At 40.1% G+C, this 17,885-nt stretch overlaps 2 protein-coding genes across 5 annotated transcripts; one reads left to right on the top strand and one right to left on the bottom strand.

Annotated features, from left to right (window-relative positions):
* The first annotated feature begins 903 nt into the window (after positions 1-903).
* Positions 904-7,204, top strand: LOC147598207 (uncharacterized). Its single transcript, XM_086763632.1, has one exon. It carries the CDS (start codon positions 2,636-2,638, stop codon positions 3,986-3,988), a length of 1,353 nt encoding a protein of 450 aa, XP_086619758.1. The 5' UTR covers positions 904-2,635; the 3' UTR covers positions 3,989-7,204.
* Positions 7,205-8,824: 1,620 nt separating this feature from the next.
* On the bottom strand, positions 8,825-17,861 carry FBXW2 (F-box and WD repeat domain containing 2). 4 transcript variants are annotated; one of them, XM_086763629.1, is made up of 8 exons: positions 17,606-17,861; positions 17,273-17,365; positions 15,666-16,175; positions 13,330-13,524; positions 12,401-12,534; positions 11,695-11,781; positions 10,898-11,067; positions 8,825-9,426 (listed from the first exon to the last, which is right to left on the bottom strand). In XM_086763629.1, exons 3-8 carry the CDS (start codon positions 16,153-16,155, stop codon positions 9,138-9,140), a joined length of 1,365 nt encoding a protein of 454 aa, XP_086619755.1. In that variant the 5' UTR covers positions 16,156-16,175; positions 17,273-17,365; positions 17,606-17,861; the 3' UTR covers positions 8,825-9,137. The 4 variants fall into 4 exon arrangements, with proteins under 4 accessions (XP_086619755.1, XP_086619756.1, XP_086619753.1 ...); XM_086763630.1 differs by having other exon boundaries at positions 17,273-17,332; XM_086763627.1 differs by lacking the exon at positions 17,273-17,365.
* Positions 17,862-17,885: the final 24 nt, after the last annotated feature.

Here is a 17,885-nt window from a genome sequence, read left to right as displayed (position 1 = left end):
CCGCTCTAAGTTGTAAGGACTTCGGGGGGACGGGCTCTTCGTTTCAGAGACGGATGAGTCCGTGCTGGCTGCCGCTGCTGTTCTGCTTCGGGCCTGGTGCGACTTGCGGTGCCCTGTGGCTGTTCTGGTCTGCCATTTCTGGTAGCTAGGAGAGGCTGCTACAGATCATACCAGCCTTGGCAAACGGGGCATTTTAAGGGCTATGTTGTGACCATAGTTCTCCTTCCTTTGCCTTTTCAGGAAAGAGCAATTGTGAAAATATTGTGCATTCTGAAGGCACAGGCAATTATCTTTTGCCTAAACTCAGCTGAGACTCAGAAGCTAGGTTGCTGTATTCAGAAGCTAGATTTTACTGGTTGGGAAGTACTGTGTTTAAGCACAATTCCCTAGGGGAATTTTTCAAGCCAAGCAGTGAAGTTGCTGCTGGATTTGGGCACTTCCAAGCTTTATGAAGCTGCTGAGTATGATATCTGGATGAAAACTATGAATTTAGGTTCTTTCTAGTTTTGTATCTTTGGTTCTTTTCTTTGAAAATGCTAGTTTTTCTGTTCTGTCACAAAACAATATCAAGATAGAGGCTCTCAAAATAGCTTTACGCAATGTGTGAAATGCAGAAAAAAAATTTAATATTAGGTTTAATTATTATTTTAGAATAGATTGAGTACTGCATCCAGCTCTGCAGCCTCCAGCATAAGAACAACGTGGACCTGTTGGAGTGAGTCCAGAGGAGGCCAGAAGATGATCAGAGGGCTGGAGCAGCTCTCCTGTGAGCCCAGGCTGGGAGAGCTGGGGGTGTTCAGCCTGGAGAAGAGGAGGCTCCGGGGAGACCTGAGAGCAGCCTCCCAGTGCCTCAAGGGGGCTGATAGGAAAGATGGAGAGAAACTCTTCCGCAGGGCCTGTTGTGACAGGACAAGGGCTCATGGTTTTAAACTAGAAGAAGGCAGATTCAGACTGGACATAAGGAAGAAATTTTTCACACCGAGGGTAGTGGAACACTGGCCCAGGTTGCCCAAGGAGGTGGTGGATGGCCCATCCCTGGAAACATTGAAGGCCAGGTTGGCCGGGGCTCTGAGCAACCTGATCTGGTTGGGGATGTCCCTGCTCCTTGCAGGGGGTTTGGGCTGGATGCGCTTTGAAGGTCCCTTCCAAGCGAAACCATTCGATGATTCTATAATATGCTTTGGAAAAAATACTGTTAGATGCATACTTTCTGAAGATACTTAGATTACTAAGCTCTTAAGCAAGTGATTTTATTAAGAGTCTTGAGAAGTAAATGAAAGGAGAAGAAATATGAGACTCTTACAGTATCTGCCACACTTATGATATTGCTACCTGTGTGTGTATATATATAAAAAATATAATTTGAATATAATGTAAAATATATACCTAGAATAGTACGATATTTTTTTCTCAGCAGCTGGCTTTACGCAGCAATAACCTGCCTTCTAGAAACATTTTCTTAATCTTGTGCAATAGAATCAGTTTATTCCATCTTGGCATTTTACCCCACACTTCTTGCTGGCAGGTGGGGATGTTCTCTTCTACCAGTCCAGTTTTCTGCTCTAACATTAATTTGATTAATCTGGGGCACTGTCTTCCAAGAATCTCTGTGGTAGAAGCAGGCCTTTGAGGAGACTTGCTATCACCTTACTGTTTATGGATCGTATCTGGATGCCTAAAGATGAATTTGTAGACGAAATTTTAACCTGAGCTCCACTTGCAGAAATTACTGCTTGAGAGTGCCATGAGCTCCCTGTCAGGCATCAACACTCACTAGCACATGAGTGTTGCTAAAGACTGTGGTCATCCAGGTACTCAGGGATGCTTGTCTGTTCCTGTAGCAGCAAGAGTTTGAGACCTGGCCCCCCAAGCCATGCCAGGAGCTAAGCCAGCATAAATGCACTCTGAGGAGGCGCAGATCACTAGCAAGCATCATATGAGGCAACCTTCCCTGTAAACCCTGCCTTGTACAGTAGGGCAGAGCTGATAAATGAGAATAAATTTTATACTCTCATGGATTTCACCTGTCATCTGCTGAATTGTATGAATTGACCTTCCTCTGTATGTACGGTCTCATCTGTGATGAAGTCCAAGTTAGGGAATTTATATATTGGAGATCGTATCTGGACCATCATGTGCAATCCCCAATTGCCATGTTTTTTTATGAAATTTAATTCTGTATACATGTAATTTATATATCTGTCTCTAACTTGCGTGTGCAAAGTCTGCTTGAGGATTTTTTTCCTGTATAATTTACATATAAACTGTATAGGGGGGAAAAAAAAAGCTTTTGTTTTGCTTTAAAATTTACTACCTAATTATTTAATTTGATGTTCTACAATTTGGATTATGGAAAATAATTAGTCGCCTTGTTCTCCTGTATATAGACCTCTATTGTATTCTCTCACAGAACCCTCCATGTACAGGCAGTGTTAGACACATCTGATACATAGAGGCATTGTGTCACATAACAGTATCATCTATCCTATTAAAGGTGTGCTCTGTGATGACTGATTTTTCATAAAAGCACAGTCTCTGATTAAGTCAGTGCACAGTGATAGACATTTACCCCTCATCTTCATTGTGAAATTCTTGAGTCAATATTATCTCATACTACATATTTTCTTTTCTGCAGATGCGGCAGCATAAAGTGCGAGGACAAAGAAATATGCATCCCCATTTAGATACACTCAAAATGTATGGTGGGAAAAAATCTTACTTTGCTGCTGCTGTGTGCATTCTTACTCTAAGTTCAGTTGTCACACTTTCTTATCTTAGGCAACAGAGACTTTCTCACCTGCCAAAAATAATTCAAGAAGGTAGCATATGTAGAGGGAAAATTGCCAATCGCACAATAACACCATTAAAAGACAACAGAACTTTTATTATATCCCCATACTTTGATGACAGAGAAAGCAAAGTCACTCGTGTGATTGGGATTGTTCATAATGAAGATGTAAAACAGCTATATTGCTGGTTCTGCTGTCAGCCCAATGGAAAGATATATGTATCAAAAGCAAAAATTGATGTTCACTCAGATAGATTTGGATTCCCTTACGGTGCAACAGATATAGTTTGTTTGGAACCTGAAAACTGCGATCCAACACATGTATCAATTCACGAGTCTCCACGTGGAAATATTGACCAGCTGCCAAGGTTTGAAATTAAAAACCGGAAGGCTGAGACCTTTTCTGTTGACTTCACTGTATGCATTTCTGCCATGTTTGGGAATTACAACAACATCTTGCAATTTATACAGAGTATGGAAATGTACAAGATTCTTGGGGTACAGAAAGTGGTGATCTATAAGAACAACTGCAGCCATCTGATGGAGAAAGTCTTGCAGTTTTATATGGAAGAAGGAACTGTAGAGGTAATTCCCTGGCCAATAAACTCATACCTCAAGGTTTCCTCTAAATGGCACTTCGTGCAAGATGGAACACACATTGGCTACTATGGACAAATCACAGCTCTGAATGACTGTATATACCGTAACATGCAGAGGAGCAAGTTTGTGGTTCTTAATGATGCTGATGAAATAATTCTTCCCCTTAAGCACCCTGACTGGAAAACAATGATGAGCAGTCTTCAGAAGCAAAATCCAGGGACTGGCGTTTTCCTCTTTGAGAACCATATCTTCCCAAACACCGTATCTACTCACATGTTCAACATTTCATTATGGAATGCTGTGCCAGGTGTTAATATATTACATCATGTTCACAGAGAGCCTGACAGGAAAGATGTAATCAATCCCAGGAAAATGATAATTGATCCACGAAAGGTGATTCAGACTTCAGTCCACTCTGTCCTACGTGCTTATGGGAACAGTGTGAATGTTCCCATGGATGTTGCCCTAATTTATCACTGTCGGGTGCCCCTTCAAGGAGACCTTCCCAGAAAATCTCTCATTAGGGATACAACACTGTGGAGATATAACTCATCGTTAATCATGAATGTTAACAAGGTGCTATATCAAACTGTACTGTAAGCTCAGAAGTGAAACCCTGGTTCTAAGGAGGGGAAGTGGAGAGCTACCTGTGTCGTGGGGAGGCAGGCGATATCATCTAGAGATCCTATTAAAATCACTTCCACATGAATTTTTCATTTTAGAGATTTATGAGAACAGCCCTTTTACATACTGTACAAAGGTAAATGCATTTGACTGGTGAACTGAGACGTGGTATCTTGTAAGAGTCCACAGTGATTGACTGCTGGTTAAGAATTGGATTCCTCAGGTAAAGTCTCTGCTGCAACTTTGTAAGGTGTAAGAGCTGAGGCACAGTGAGAAAATAGCTCTTTTGCATGCCTGTAACTATGGAAGGGCGTTATTCAAGGCCTAGGGAGTGACCATGTAGAAATTGGAAAGTTAAAGTACCAATTTCCAGCTTTCTCTCATTTTCTTTTCCCATCTTTACATATGTTTTAGCTAGTACAATGAACCTGTAAACTACCTGGAGAAGGAATTAATTGATTTGTGGTTATTTCTATCTCTGAAGTACTTAGTGGATAAAAAAAATACAGCTGTGCTTAGTGGTGCCTATTAAAAGATGGCTTGGGACAGCATCTCCCAGATGAAGAGCTGCATTGGCATTAACACTGTAACTCCTTATAATCACAGAAGCAGGATAAGAAAACACACCAGCTGTAGCTGTCACTTGTTAGAGGTATTTATTCTTAAGGGAAGTGGGAATTTGTAGCAGAGCCATGAGTCATTTAATGATACCAAGGATCAATGCAGATAGTATTGCCTCTTTTGGAAAATGTAAAATGAGTTTGTTTTCAATTAAAAAAAAAAAAAAGTTGGTGTTTCTCAACTGATTCCAATGATGCAAAAGGCTCTACACTGTTTTCAGCTTATGCACAAAGAATACAACCACAGTCATTAGTATTAAAGGTAATGTTGGTCAATTCTTGCAATTTGTATGTCACTGGGTATGAAATTTGTATGTACCAAGTCAAGTAAACGGTAAACAAATGCATTATGAAAATAATTGATCGAAATATATCAGTTTCAGTTGTAAAAAAAAATGAACCCCTTACATTCTTGGAAATACTGTTTATTAGATGTATTATAACACTAAACATAGCTGTTGGAGTTTTATTCAATTGGAGTTTTGAGACACGTAAGTTTAAGAAGAAGGATGATCTCTCTTCTGTTACCCACAGCTGTTAATTACTTAAGCGGTAAGTGGTGAGTCATGTTGGAAAGCTTTAAAACAGAGGTAAGGGATACAGATTGATGTTGAAGAAAAAGAGACTGTTGTGAACTGAAAAGAAGGCTATTTCCAGGTGGAAAGATGGATGGACGAACAACTACTTATGATACATAACGATTTGTTTGTTTGTTTTCTCTGGGACCTTGAAGCCTCATAACAAACTGTTTCTTCATTCATGGAAATTAGACATCAGGTGGGTTTTAGTCCTGTCTGTGGTGGGTAAGTTGGATTGTGTTGCTCCTTTATGTAGGTGTAAGGGTGCAGAAGCTGCATCTCTTCCAACCTCTGTCTAAAAATATTGCCATGTAGTTATTAACTTCTGCCAAAGGGTCAGATGGAAAGCAAAGCAAACAAAAACATTGCTTACTGTAGTTTCACAAGTTCAGTTGCATTTTTTTCTGTTTGCTAAGCCCCAGAGTTACGTACATTGTACTGATGTGGCAGTGTATTAGAACCTTCCTGTAAATGGATGTCTGGGGCAGTGATGGTCTGACTTTGGTGTGTGACACAGAGAAGTGTGTGTGTGAAAGCAGGTGTGTTTCTTTAAATTTCTGTACCAGTGTCATGTTTTCATTCCTTCCATCTGTTTTGTGGTGGCACATACCTATGCCCTTAAGGAGCTCTGTCACTAGGGGATTAATATCATTAGCTAGTGTATGCCCAGGTGGAACTTTTACTTGGAAGTCTTCAAGACATAGTCTGTAAATAACTGCTAATTGTGTTTATAATAATCATCAGCTGCTATATAACAGGCTAAAACTTCATTTATTAATCTAAAAGGGTAGAAGAGCAGTGTAGTGTGTATTGGATGCTTCTCATTGTGCTTTTCTGCTTGCATACTCTGGTACAATGCAGAAAAGGAGAATTTAGAATTTTTAATTTGTTTATAATTTTCTGCGACTTGTTCAATACTTGTGGCAAAATCCCTTTCCAAATCCCACTTCACCTCTTTTAACAAACTGTAGTATTTTCTTCACAGTGGCAGCAACATCTCCCAAAGTCTGTATCAACAAACTCTGGCAGCTCTATTAATATCAAAGGTGCCTGCTCTAGTGGCGGGCCCATCTTGCTTGGCAAGAGGTCCATTTAGAATTTTAGACTCCATGTAGTTCAGAAGGGGCATCTGGAAGTCCAACTGCGCCCTCAAAGCAGGGTAAGGTAGCATGGTTTGCTCAGGACTTGGGCTAGGTAAGCTGGACACACAGTCTTTCTGGGCACCCTGTTTGAGTCTTAAACTGCCTTCACAGTGGAGAAGAGCTAGTTGCAATTTGTGACCATTGGCCCTTGTCCTGCTGCACGATGCTGAAACTAATCTGACTTTGTCTTCTCTGTACCTTCTTACTAGGTAGCTGGAGACAGCAGCAGTGCCTCCCCACTTCATGCCCGCTGCCACCTTCCCTTCCTCACCGTTCACGCTAGAAGGCTGAACTCAGCTCTCAGTTTCTCAACTATCTTGTGCTCTGTCTCCCTGTCCATCTCTGTGGCCTCTCACATGGCTTGCTCCAGTGTCTCTGTCTATGTAGTACTGGGGAATTGAACATTCAATTCAGACATGGCTGGCCTCAAGCACAGAACAGAGGTGAATAATCCCTTCCCTCGAACTCCTAGCTGTGTACTTGTTAGTACAGCTCAGCATACAGTTGGCCTTTGGTACAAGGGCATATTGCTGAATCCCCTTCAATGTGCTGTGCAGCAGCATTGCCAGATCCTTTCCTGGGAAGCTGCTTTCTGTCTAGTTGGCTCACAGACTGCTTGTTTAAGGTGATTGTGCCTCAGGTGCAGGATGGTGCATTTGCTTTGGGTAAACTTCATGTGCCTTCTGTCAGCCCACTTGTCCGGTTTGTTGCGGACTCTCAGAATACCATTCCCTCTTCTCTTGCATATTGACTGCTTCCCCCTCCCCTCCAGATTAGTACTGTTGGAAACTTGCTGAGAGTGGACTCTGCATCATAATGGTCACTAATAAAGTAGTTAATAAATTCCAGCCAGTTAACTGGTTACCACTTAGATTCTTTATCACTGATGACCACCCTTTCAGCTTGGCAGGCCAGCCCATTTTGTGCTCATCTTACAGTCCAAATATTCACTCAATATTTCACTGATTTGGGTACAAGGATGCTTCTGGCATGTTCCTGTCTAAACTCCTGCTGTGAAGTACTCTTCTGCAAAGCTAATGCAATGTTTTATAGCCATCATGTGGCTCCTTTAAAGTAAGTTGAGTTACTGCACACATCATACACAGTTTAGTTACTCCCACATTAAGAATGGTAACTGGGGTTCAAGACAAGTCATTGAAAGCTTTGTTTCATGTTTTCTTTATTTTTTGAGTGAGACAACAAAAGCTCTAAGAGATCATAATTTGTGCCCCAGTCAGTGCAGTTTGAATTGAGAGCTGTTAATTTAGCTTCCAATTGATAAAATCCTTGACTACAAACATATTTTCAAATAAAGTTTGTGTGAATAAAAATGGAAAACTGAGTATTTAAGACTCTAGCCTTGTATTCAAGAGACACTACTGCATTGTGACTTTGTGCAATTCCTACCATGTCACTTAAATACTGATTCGTGCATACGAAAGCTCCCCTTCCATTGGTGTAATTTGTATTTAAAAAAAAAAAACATAATCATATTAACAAGTCATGCTAGGCAGTTTTATCTTTTCAAGGACATGAGCCAATTTAATGAAAACTCATGTTTTCAAGTTGGGTTAAAAAAAAAAAAAGACATTAAGGGGAGATTTTATTGTAACGGAGGGGAGGAAACCAACCTAAAGCATTTCTAAAGCATGTGATGTTATAGATACAGCTTTTAATTACACGCCAAATACCACAAAAGTATGTGGACAGGTATTTCCTACTCAATAGTTAACTCGTGTACATCAGGTCTCCTATGATGATCAAAGCAAAAGACTTTTTTCTACTCCTTTGCTTTTCTTCAGACTTTTTATTACCATATTCCCCCCGATGTGTCATTCTCAGTTTTGTTTGCCCTCGCTTTCCAAATCTAGATGTGCATGATTATATTAACTGCAACTTTTGAAAAAAGCGAATAACTGCTAGACATCATTTAATGTAAGAGAGTGACTGTTGCTGCAGAGATTTAACATAATCTTCCCATTCATTTTATTTCTACCTACCTGTGGCCTAAGTTATGTTCTCACACAAACTATAGGAAATATGGACTATAAAATACTGATCAATCCATTCTGAGTTACCATGAGCAAATATGACTACTGTCAGAGGTTCTCTGAGGTTAATTGTGATGGAAAGCTCTGTCAGATGATAGATGTGAAAAGTTGGCTCATTCTCACTGAGAAGAGTTCATAGTGACATTTCCAAACTTAAACTATTATTGTTAGCATCTGATCCTAGCATCTGATCCTAATCAACTCACTTGATTCTTCTGTTTCAAAGGCTAAGAAGTATTTAAAGCTATCATAAGGAAAAAAACATTTTTAAGAGGATAAGACAGAAAGGGTTTGCTGTCTTCTTATTTGAGTTAAGCAGCTATGCACTGTAACCAATATTTGCTCTTACATGTACAAAAGACTGTGGTTCTAAAATAGTAGCTTCACCTTTTGTTTGAACAACAAAAAAATAGGTCAGAAGTCAGCTCAAGCACTACTTCATTTCAGACTTGATGGTGGATTTGAATGGTTTAAATGTTACAAGCTATGCTTCGGAATCCAAATAGGTATGTTTAAACATGAGTACAGACAAAATTTTGTGGTGAATACTGTTAGCATGCTGTATTGCATTATATCCAAAACAACTTATTCCCAAATGCCCAAATAAAAGTAAATGATTGTGCATTGCGTGATGATACCATTAGATGTGCAACTTTGGTTCATGCAAAGTCTCATTTCATGGACACACTGCTGATAGTCCATATATTCCTGAAGATTCTGCATATGTGAGCTTTTCAGCTGTGTTCTTTCCATAACACCAAATGGATGCTATGGTCTGGCATACTGGTGGCGAAAACCAAGCCCATATCATTTTGGCCATTTAGTCCATTTAACCAAGACATTTCACCAGCCAAAAAGCTTGACCCTCTTTTTGACTTTCTGTATTCTGGTAGAGGCCAGCGGCTTATCAGTTTTTCTGTTCTCAAGTCCATTATATACAGGTATCTGTTATCAAACAGTAGAGCAAATATCTCTCCAAAGCCCAGCAAGGACACATTTGAGAAGTCAGGAGGTTTGATAACCCTAGAAGACAAGACAACATTGTTAGAAACTCTGTCATGACATAGTCATGAACCTGCATTGCTAAAACAAATCCTCATGTATCTGTAGAAAGTAAGTGTCTAAACTCATAATTCTGAAAGGATTTAGAAAGACTGGATGGAAACTTTTCAAATTAAGCAACTGAACACTTAGCTGCCATCAGGCCTGTGGTTTCAGCTCTAGCTTTGTGCATTCAGGACAGACACTTTGAAACATAAGTAAAGATTAGTGTTTGAAGGATTCTGCACAGCACAAGGAGAAAAAAAAGTCTTGTTTTCAGATACACAAAAAATAACAAATGTACTTGTGTTTTACAGTAAATTTTCACAGGGATTTCATGCCTCAATATCTTCAAATTAAGTGGTAAAACCTCTTACTGTTCTTTTGACCAGTCTTAAAAGCTGGAAATTGTTAAAACACAGAATGATAATACGATAACGTAAGTCATTCAAGATTGTTCCTTAACAGAATGCTGTTTTACTGATGCTTAGCATAAGTTAAGGATTTTCATCTTAGAAAGAAAGAGAAGTATTTGTTAATTCTCCAAAACATTTAGGATATTTTTGCTTTAATAAATAAAACTTGGAACAGAATTGAGGAAGGTAAGTTTTTCACAACTGACAGAACATTTGATCATAGCATTACATAAAGCACAGAACTGAGGCACAAAAATGTCTGGAGATGAAAAATCTGTTCTCAGCAGTAAAAGAATATCTTTCTCTTTTGAAAGATGAGAGGGTAAACTAAGAGGTTAAATTACTCAGTTATTTTTACTTATAAGAAGCACTTCTTTTGGAGTAGATCTTCCTATGATAGACAGATATTCTACAAATATTCAGACAATTTCAATTAAGGGTCTGCTGGCAGTTCCAAAATGCAATTTTTTTCTTTAATAAGTTACAGCCTTTGATGGCGCCATCTGTAACAGATACAGCCTTGTTCCTTTTATGGAAACGGAATGCCATCCTGTTTGATCCCTTACTGCAGTTTGATAGATTTCACTATCACTCCACAGCATTATCAAGAATGACAGATCAGTAGTGCTCTAAGGAAAAAGAGTCTTTTTAATTTGTCCCATCAAAGGACCCCCAGAAATGACCGCCTGGTTCTCTGTAGAGTAGTCTCCATGGCAACATTAACTTCTAGTCACTAGAGTTTCACATTCACAGCTACAGCACTGCACTCTGATTTAACTCTATATTGAATCTCTTCAGCTTATGGAATGAAAATATGAAAGAGGACTAGCTGGTGGCCAGAAACCAAAACAGCAATGATTTGTATTAACGGATGATAAATTAGAATTAAACTTGGCAATCAATATGTGTAAAGTAAGATGTCTACAGAATTTTTATCAAGATTCTTTTGGCTTACCATCTAAGGTAAATTATGAAAACTCATATGTTCTAGTTCATATTTATTTAAAGAAGACTAGGTCTTAAACAGAATGATTTACCTGAGAATATCATAGCTGGCAAAGTCCCATTGGTATAATCCTAGTGCTGAACTGCACACTATATATTTTCCATCAAAGTGCAATCTGGGCTGTAGGGAGATACTGCGATCTTCAGAAACGGACAGTGTTTTTAAGCACTTGCAGTTTATTTCCCTTCCAATAGGCCAAATCTACAATTAAAACACAATTTAAGACCATAAAGCATTCACATTATAAATCATTACACAAACAGCAAGCCTCACAGTCTCTCTTTAAGCACTGGGTAATGTGTGCATGTTTTTTCAGAAATATTTATCTCCTTTAGTTAGGAACATCAATTTTCTAAGAGACCTGTCTTACAGTATTGTTACAGTACCTGTTGTTTCTAGCCTAAAAAATCCCAGTGAAAATGGGTGCTTTAAAGAATGCTGAAAAGGTCAGCCATTCAATTGGACAGAAATGTGACAGTGTTTCAGTTACGAAGCACAAACTATTTACAGCACTCTCCAACCCAGAAGTCCCCAACAGTAACAGTCCTTGCTTGCAATTAAGTGCTTCACTGTCAAGTTAGCACGTTAGGCATGCACTGAAAGCACTTTTTGCATTACCATTCATGAAGATCTATCATTTAAATATAAACATGAAGGAAAGCACCGAAAAGTTAGCTTCCAAAGAGCTGCATGTCTTGTGCTCAACTTTACAAGCAGGAAATATAACAGAAAAGAAAGTCTTCTGTTACTTGTAAAGTTTAGCAAAGCACTCAAGCATTTTATTTCCCTGGGTACCGAAATTATGTATGTATGAGATATGGTACATACCTTAATTTCATACTTATCTGCACTTAGAAGAATATAATCCCCAGGACTATGCATAAGAGATTTGACTTTGCACTTCTGCAAAACTACCTGTAATTGAACGATGTAGTGATTTATGTTGATGCTGTTAAATAACCAAACTTTCATTTGCATTTTTTACTTGAATTACAACCTGCATACTGTACTCTTATATACAGTAATATAAATACTTTTAGCAACTGAAGGGAAACTAGTTTAGACTTTTCTTGTTCCTACTAGTGATAACTTACTGTGTTAATAAGTGAACACAGGTACTTCTCTAGAATCACCCTCCCACCTTCCAAGTTCTATACTGAGAGGAAAAATACTTGACTTCAGAACACTTTTCATGGTCAGATTTTGGTTATCAAGATCATTAGTTTTTCTACATAATTTTTAAAGTAGCTTTCTTTCAGAACCATTGTTTTTATTCAGTCTTTGAATCAAACACTGATTCCTACAATTATTCTAGCTGCTTTGGAACAGAAATATCTTCAATGGTGTGAAAGGTTTAATTATAGCTTCTTTAAGTATTGTTTCTAATGAAATGTTATTTTGCAGTATCTTCTGATGTTCTTGAGATTCTACACCTAGGTGCAGGGTTAGGAATAGGAAAAAGACATTTAGAACATGTTACAAGCATATTGCAATTAAGTGTTTTGCAAGATTAATTAAAAATCAATATTCCCACCTTAGTGACCCATTCTGTATGGCCGGTAAGGGTATTCAGGCACGTTCCTGTTGATAAGGCCCATACTTTCACAGTGAAATCTGCAGAGCCACTGACCAGAATATCAAGTTCATCATTGTAATCCACACTGAAAACTACAAGCAAAGAGGATTCTAAATAAGGGTCTTTATGCACACGTTTATCTGTAAGTGAGACACTAACTAGGTCATAGAGCTTCTAAATTTATATGCTGCTAGAGCTTTAACTGTTGTTCTTGAACTGTATATGTGAATTGTTGGTCTGAATTCCTAAGCTTACATTGCAAAATTACTGATTTTTGTCCAAATTAAGAGTATGTACATCAGTGGTTCCTTTATGGTTCAATTATGGCAGAGCCTAACTTAAGTTAGTTCCTATTTTAAGAGTTCTAGTAAGTAAATTCCTGCACAATTTGTACATTTGATAGATCTCATTACCCACAGGGGAACAGATCTACAACTTAGATGAGGATATTCTACAGTAGAGTACAGAGAAGTTAATTATGAGGGAAAATGCAAATACAGGTTCCCAGGTCCTTTTGTGCTCTTTGCTATAAACCCATCTGCAGTCTAGGGATATACAGATAGATAAAGATATATGTGCTATTGCCATATGCTCCCTGCTGCCTAGGGTTTGCATCTTTTTGGTAGACTCAAAAGTACTGAATAACCATGGCATTTAGTATTATTTCCATGCAACTGCAAAACAGTATCTGGCTAAGCTTTGGCATTATTCAAGGGCAGACAGATCTAGATCTGTTTCGGCCTCTTCCCCCCGACACCCCACAAGGTGACTTGGGACAGAGACAAAAAAAAAAAGCCATCATGCAAAAAGCTAACAAGTTATAATTTGTTTGATGATGATGTATGTTACTTGACTGGTTAAATTAAAAATTGAAAAGTTCAACATACCTGCACCAGTATGTCCTCTAAAATGCTGTGTCTTTGCCCCGGAGCTCCATTCCCAGCAGGCTACGGTGTTATCAAAAGATCCTGTTACAAGCTTTTGTTCATCAAACTTCACTGCAGCACAAGTGTGTGTCTGGATACCATATATGCACTGACCTGTGCTTACATCCCACAGTTTTGCAGACAAGTCATCTGATCCTAGAACGTAAAAAAAACTGGGTAGTTGGAAGCAAAGAGTAAATAATATTTCTAGACCTATACTCATTTTCCATGCTTGTCTTAAATACAGTATTTTCATGGAATGACAGAATGGTTATGGTTGGAAGGGACCTCTGGAGGTCAACTCTTCCAACCCCCCTGCTGAAGCTGGGCCACGCAGAGCCAGTTGCCCAGGGCCATGACCAAATGGCTTTTCAATATATCCAAGGATGGACGCGCCACTGGGCAGCCTGTGCTCAATCACTCTCACAGTAAAAAAGTGGTTTATAGGGAACCTCTTGTGTTTCAGTTTGTGTCCGCTGCCTCTTGTCTCATCACTGAAAAGAACCTGGCTCCATCTTCTTTGCACCCTCACTTCAGGTATTTACATACATTGATAAGATCCTCCCTGAGCCCTTGCTTTTTTAGGATAAAATGTCCCGGCTCTCTCAGCCTTTCTTCATATGAGAGCTGCACCAGTCCCTTCATCATCTTCATGACCCTTCGCTGGACTCTCTAGTGTGTCCACGTCTGTCTTGTACTGAGGAGCCCAGAACTGGACACAGTCCTCCAGGTGTGGCCTCACCAGTGCTGAGTGGAGGGGAAGGAGCACTTCCCTCAACCTACTGGCACTACTCCTAAGCAGCAAGCCACGTTGGTGGCTCAGGTTCAACTTGGTGTCCACCAGGACCCCTGAGTCCTTTTCTGCCAAGCTGCTTTCCAGCCCCCAGCACATACTGGTGTTCCTTCTCAGGTGCGAGGCTCTGCATTTCTCCTTGTTGAATTTATTCTCTTTAAATAGTACTTCCAAGCTGCTTGAATGGGGAATAAGCCCTAGTTTTAAGACTCAGCACTACAGCAAAGCCTGTTTTCATGTTAATTAAGCTCCTAGGTGTCTGGCTTTCCAGTTTCTTCATACCCTTTAGCACCTTCCATGGATTCCAGCACTGCCTCTGATTGACAGTGTCTACTGAAACAGACACACAGAAGTTTTACACAATACATCACTCCCAGGTTTGCAAAGCCACTGACTACACTGCAAGCTTTAGTTTGTTTCAGGTAGGAAAGGAGTCCACCAAATCCCAAAAAACAGCAGATGAATACCATGAATCCATGATCTGCCAGTTTGTTTTGTTGCTTTTTTTTTTTTTGCTTTTTAAAAAAAAAAACAAACCAAACAACCCTCATAACAATAAGTCCAAATTGGTGGCTTTGGAGAGCAGAATAAAACCTCGAACTCTTACACCTGTTGTTTCTCCTGCTCTTTGTGCTCCCACACAAAAGTGTGTCACTTTTCAGAAAGTTTTAACAATGCTGCTTCCTGTGTATTTACGTTCCCTGCTGAGTAGGCAAGTGAAAGACTGACTAGAGTTTGGTCATTGGTTTCTAGTAACTATCTTAACATACCAACAAATGTGGGAGCACTTAGCCAGTATTCCCAACTTATTCTGTAGCTTTCTCATCTCAGTGATTAGGAAATCCTTGGAACGTGCTCTGACAGCAGTTCATTGTAACTTCGTTACTATTCTTTCATACTTAAGGTTTCATATTTGTTCTGGCTGTATTTTTAAGTTCAAAGTGAAATCTTGAAGTCTGCAGTCTTCAGGGAGGAAGCTGAAATTATCATTACAATGTGCAAGTCAGACTGCTAGCAAGGTTAAATCTAGTTTACAGGTCTTCATACAAGCACTTATGTTAAGAACTGAAAGTGCTTATAGACTGTATTAGAGAATTCTCTTGTTTCAAGGAAGAAGACTTTTCCTGCCACATCCTGGGAGACTGCCGTGTTCACATAGCCCAAACAAGGTCCCTTTAACTGGAAGTTATCCTCTACAAGGAAAATTAACTTATCTGTACTTCTCAAATGGGCTTACTAATCTGAAGCGTGATACCTGCTGTTACTGGTTTTCTTAACCAACAAAGAAATTGTTCTCCTTGTTTTACTATTAAAGTGACTAATGTGTTTATTAGTGTGCCAGGTGTTTCAGAAATGGAAAAAAAAAATTGAGTCATCTTATACTGCATTAGCACTATGAAAATAATCTGTCTGGTAAAGGAAAAGAAAATTGTCATTAATCATATGGGGGAGGAGGGGGAGAAAACAAAGAATTGTAAGGCTCCAAGTTTTCTGTCCTTCCTACCTGTACACAGAAGTCCATCTTTATAGTAAAGTGCATATACTCTGGCACTGTGTCCAATTAAAGAGGATGTCTCAAAGGCTTCGTGGTCCTTCAGTTGCTTCATCCTTAAAATAGCCTTTAGGTAAACCTTCTTCCAATGCAGAGGATCCTGAACAGAGTCATCTATTTGCCAACCCAAATTCTTACATGCAGTCTGCCACACCTCTGTACAGGCACTTATAACCTTATTCCACTGCTTAGAGACGAGGCAACATGTGAGTAAGGTCTGAGGATCAAGCCATTTTAACAGATAAAAACTAAGTTCCAATGGAAGAAGTTTGAGGAAGTCCCTCTTGAGGAGAATCTCTAGATTATTGGAGAGGTGCCTGAGCTGGACTGCTCCACTCAAGCTAATCAGGTGATCCAGAGTTTCATTTTTCTGCAAGTCCGTCAGAGAAAGAAATGTAACAGAAATGTTATCAAGCCATGCTTCAAAGTCCTTTTTCTCCATAAGGTTATGGAAAAATTTACCTGTGATACATCAAAATACTGTATTAGTTCCATTCAGAAAACAAGGTAAGCATCACATCTTTATTATTATTTATTCCAAATGGCATGTTAACACACAAACTGGAGTGACCAAACACATTTTAAAATATTCATTAGGTTAGGACTAAGCATCTGCATGCACTTTGAACTATCATTTGTCCCATATCAGAAGTGAATTGTATACGGCTAGTGAATGTTAGCATTCATTATGAATGTTAACATCTTTCTTGTTCTAGGTTAACACTTCCAAATTCTGAATCCAGTAAGGTAATGGTTAGTTTAAGTTTTAAACCTATTATAGCAAGTAAACACTGTCTTACAGTTTACTCATGGATTATACGGATAAAGGGAAGAAACCAAAGCACATAAGAAGAGTGATAAGCTAGTTACTGACAGAACTTATTCATACCTTTGTCCTGAATTATGTTAAACACAAAGCAGGTAACTGCAGTTTTTTTTAAAGACGATACAGAGATGTCTGGAAAACTGATTTGAAGTATATGTTAGCCACCTTTCTATTTGGCTCATGTAAAGACTGTAGATTGTACTGGTCTAGTATCTGTTTTGACACATTTGTGCCGCTTTGACCTAAACACTCTTCCAATGAAAAGAAATAACTGTGGAATTGAAGGTTTGAAATATTACCTTCTGAACTATATAAGCTGTATGCATTTATACTATCCTGAGGTATCTCAAGTTCCTGCACTAAGCTTGGATAAGTAATTAATAAGATAAACATCAGACAAACAGTTAAAAAGCCATAATTATTTATTTTCTCTGGAAGATCTAATTCCATCCAGTAGACAACTGCCTGAATTTAAATCACAGAAGCTCTCAAACCCAAAGAACTGAGAAATGTGAGTGGGAGTAACACGTTTATTTCTATACAGACATTTTACCTTCATAGAATAAGACCTTAGAGTACACCTCTTAACACGGCATAGTAGTACCAAAAGGCTGCACATGGCATGCAGTTTTTGAATAAAACACAAGAAGGCACTGGGGGTGAAATGCACAAAAGCAGCTGGTCCCATCACGGCACAAGTTCATACAGTAACTTTACTGCTGACAGCACTTACCAGCTTTCCTCAGCACCGACGGCAGAGAACATATCTGCTGTTCTAACAGGCACGTGTTCTCTTTAAAACAAACGAAAATTTCTAACGGGCTCCCTACGAATAAAAACTGGGTGAACCGAATACAGCAAAGGCGTTTGTTGCCCTCGATATGGGAGGCGCATCCTGCAACCAGGGGCCGCTGCGAGGCCCCGCAACCCCGCTCAGCGCTCCGCGCTCGAGCTGCTCTCCGCGCCAGCCCGCGCCCGTATCCCTCCGCACGCAAAGCCCACGGCGCGGACCGCTGCTGCCGCCGACGGCTGCCGGCGCCGCTCGCCCGAGTCCCGCGGCGCTCACCTCAGGTAGCGGCCAGGCGCGGGGCGTCCTTCGGCAGGCAGCCGCCACGGCTCGCGCGGCCCCCCCGAGCCCGGCACGGGCTGGGGCTCCCCTGCGGCCATCGCTCCCACAGCAGGAGAGGCTCCCGGCGCTTCCGCGTCCCGCACCACAACCTGCGGGCACCCGCGGCAGGAGGTCGCCCTCCGACGGGACTGGGCGCCTCAGCCACGCCCGGCGCAGGGGGCCGCGGCGCGGGGCTCGTCCCGCGCCGGGCGAACCGGCCGGCACCCGGAGAGAAGGC

This window comes from Chlamydotis macqueenii, chromosome 20 (genome assembly GCF_036417535.1).
Source record: "Chlamydotis macqueenii isolate bChlMac1 chromosome 20, bChlMac1.mat, whole genome shotgun sequence".
Lineage (NCBI taxonomy): Eukaryota > Metazoa > Chordata > Aves > Otidiformes > Otididae > Chlamydotis > Chlamydotis macqueenii.
This window is presented reverse-complemented; position numbering and strand designations above follow the sequence as displayed.

Excerpts from the sequence above, each read along its gene's own strand:
- LOC147598207 (XM_086763632.1), top strand. The coding sequence starts at position 2,636 with ATGCGGCAGCATAAAGTGCGAGGACAAAGAAATATGCATCCCCATTTA.
- FBXW2 (XM_086763629.1), bottom strand. The coding sequence starts at position 16,155 with ATGGAGAAAAAGGACTTTGAAGCATGGCTTGATAACATTTCTGTTACA. Across the intron at positions 12,535-13,329 it reads TAGAGGACATACTGGTGCAG|TTTTCAGTGTGGATTACAAT; the intron begins GTATGTTGAACT and ends CTTTGCTTGTAG. Across the intron at positions 9,427-10,897 it reads GCCAGCTATGATATTCTCAG|GGTTATCAAACCTCCTGACT; the intron begins GTAAATCATTCT and ends CTTGTCTTCTAG.